Source organism: Nicotiana attenuata, unplaced genomic scaffold (assembly GCF_001879085.1).
Source record: "Nicotiana attenuata strain UT unplaced genomic scaffold, NIATTr2, whole genome shotgun sequence".
Lineage (NCBI taxonomy): Eukaryota > Viridiplantae > Streptophyta > Magnoliopsida > Solanales > Solanaceae > Nicotiana > Nicotiana attenuata.
The window spans coordinates 62,072-65,202 of record NW_017674752.1 but is presented as its reverse complement, the minus strand read 5'-3'; the positions used below and the strand labels follow the sequence as shown (position 1 = coordinate 65,202).

The following is a 3,131-nucleotide window of genomic DNA, read 5'->3' as shown; positions in this document are numbered from 1 at the left end:
ACGAATAACTTTTTTGTCATGTATTTTTCTTTATTATATCATCCAATATTAGTATTATTACATTGTTAATAGAAATTTTTATTAGCATATTACTTTATTTAATATTTTTCTCTGTTACTTTGTATTTGTAATATAATAGAAGATATATATTTTATTACCCTTGAAATAATTATTAGTTTAAATTTTATTCTATTGTTCTCAAAGATATTGTCTGAATTTTAATGAACAAATTCTAGATTAAAATAAAGGGACTTATGTAGTCATCGAATAACTTTTTGTTATGTATTTATCTTTATTATATCACCCATGTTTGATCAGTTAATTTTAGGTAGTTAATTTTGTTGTGTCTTTTTTAATCATTTTTTATAAATAATTTTTACATACTGGATAATGTCATCATTGCCCATGAATTGGTCAAAGGATACACTCAGAAAGGGATCTCACCAAGATGCTGCTTTAAGGTTGACATAAGAAAAGCTTATAACTCAGTTGAATGGCCTTTTTTAAAGATGATACTACTAGAGTTTGGAATGCATGTGAAGTTTGTGCAGTTGATAATGGAGTGTGTTACCACTGTCAGCTACTCTTTGCTAGTGAATGGGGGCTTGCCAGCTAAATTCCAAGGAAAGAAGGGGTTAAGACAAAGAGACCCAATGTCTCCTTACCTGTTTCTTTTGGTGATGGAGTACCTGAACAGGGCTTTGAAGAGTTTTAAGTTCAATCCAAACTTTAACTACCATCCAAGGTGCTCGAGAAACAACATCACCCACATATGCTTTGCTGATAATTTGATTCTGTGTTGTAGAGCAGATAAGGTTTCTATCAACTTATTACTGGAAAGATTCAATCATTTCTCTAAGGTGTCAGGTCTCAAGGCTAATATGGAGAAGAGTGCTATATACATCGCTGGTGTCACAAGGGAATTCAAAGAAATGATTTTAGAAGAGATGCAATTCATACTAGGGGAGCTACCATTTAAATATCTTTGAGTACTATTGTCTTCAAAGAAATTGACTGTTCAACAATGTATGCCATTGATTGAGAAGATCACTGCTAGGATTAACTGTTGGACTGCCAAGTTTCTCTCATACAGTGGAAGGCTTCAACTACTTAAGAGTGTGATATTTGAAATCTAGACATACTAGGCGCAGGTGTCTCTATTGCCAAAGAAGATTATCAAGCTAATAGTTACAACATGCAGAACCTTTTTATGGACAGGAAGTAGTGAACCATCTAAGAGAGCCTTAATTGGACGGGACACAATTTGTATGCAATTTTCAGCAGGTGGACTAAATGTTCTGGATATTCATTTATAGAATAAGGCTGCCTTGTGCAAACTGCTGTTGGCAATTAGTTCAAAGAAGGACACACTGTGGATCCAATAGATCCACAACTTCTACATTAAAGAACAAAATGTTATGACAATGGATACTCCTAAACAAGCATGTTGGCTTGTTAGGAAGATTTTTGATATCAAGGACTGGTTCATTGAAAAGCACCCAGCTGCTGAATTGAGCATATACTATAAGCAAGGAAAGTTCAGCATCAAGCAACTTTTTATTGCTATAGACCTCAGTATCAGAAGGGTCCTTGGTAGAGAGTAACAACAGGGTCCAAAGCAATGCCAAAACACCAGTTCATACTATGGTTGGTATTACATCGAAGATTAGCCACAGATGATCGACTAAGGAGATAGGGAATATCAGTAGCAAGCGACTGTGTACTATGTGGTAAGAGTGTGGATGAGACAATGGAACATATGATGTTTGTGTGTGATTACTCCAGAACAATATGGGCTACATTATTGCAGTGGATAGGAGAAAAACATTAAATTGGTAGCTGGGAAGAGGAAATTGAATGGATAAAAAGAAGGACTGCCAGCAAGGTTAGAGGTGATATACTAATATTCCTATTTACAACAGTGGTCTACCACATCTGGACAGAGAGAAATCAAAGAAGGTTCCAAGGAAAGATGATGGCTTGCACTCAGAGGATTAAAGATATTGTGCTGGAATTGCACATCAGAGGGTAGAGTGAAGCAAAGTGGCACAAAGAGCTGGAAAGAGTGAAGAGTTTTCCTATTTAAAATGAGTTAATTGTAAATGTAGTAGGAAATATGTTACCTGTTGTGACGACCCGGCCCGTCGTCACGTGAGTTACCGCCCCGTTTCCCCCATTTTCTGCTTCCTTATGTTTCATTATAGGAGTCTTGGGTGAATGAGTCGATTTGGATTGGTTTTAGAAGGAAATGAGACACTTAGTCTCTGTAAGGAAGGTTTGAATTGGAAAAGTCAACCGGTTATTGACTTATGAGTTAGAGGGCTCGGATGTGACTTCCGGTGATTTGGTTAGCTTCGGGGGATGATTTGTGACTTAGGAGTGTGATCGGAATTTATTTTGGAGGTCCGGTGTAGAATTAGGCTTGAATTGGCAAAGTTAGTATTTTGGCGAATTCCGGTTGATAGGTGAGATTTTGATCCGAGGGTCGGAATGGAATTCCGGGAGTTGCTGCGTTTCGTTAGGAGATTTTGGATGTGTGTGCAAAATTTCAGGTTATTCGGAGGTGTTTTGGTCGGGTTTTTGATCAAATGTGTAATTCAGAAGTTTTAGAAGAACTTAGGCTTGAATCCGATGTAATTTGAGGGTTTTGGTGTTATTTGTGGTGTTTTTGATGATGGGAGCATGTCTGAATGATGTTTTAAGATGGATTGGCACTTTTGGTTGAGGTCCCGGGGGCCTCGGGGTGATTTCGGATAGCCAACGGGATGGATTTTGGAGTTGTGAAATTGCTGGTTTGCTGATATCTGGTATTTCCGCATCTGCGGAAAAGGGGCTGCATATGCGGTTCTGCAGATGCGAAGATTTGGTCGCAGGTGCGAGTGTGGGCTATGTGGAGGATTTCCGTAGAAGCGGAGGGGTTCCGCAGGAGCGGTCTCCGCAAATGCGGTTGCCGACCGCAGAAGCGGTCCTGGGCGTATTAGTGAGTTCCGCAAAAGCGGATGGAAAATCGCAGAAGCGGTAGTCGCATATGCGGAAAGACTGTTCAGAGAAGGGTTTTTAAAACTCATTTGGTTCCGCGAGCTTAAGTTCATTTCCTCCATTTTTGATCGACCTTGAGAGCTTTTGGGCAG

General features: G+C 38.8%; 1 protein-coding gene across 1 annotated transcript; it reads left to right on the top strand.

Annotated features, from left to right (window-relative positions):
• Positions 1–390: 390 nt before the first annotated feature.
• On the top strand, positions 391–989 carry LOC109219222. Its single transcript, XM_019383662.1, has 3 exons — positions 391–461; positions 581–745; positions 806–989. The coding sequence occupies exons 1-3, from the start codon at positions 391–393 to the stop codon at positions 987–989; spliced, it is 420 nt and encodes a 139-aa protein (XP_019239207.1).
• The last annotated feature ends 2,142 nt before the right edge of the window (positions 990–3,131 follow it).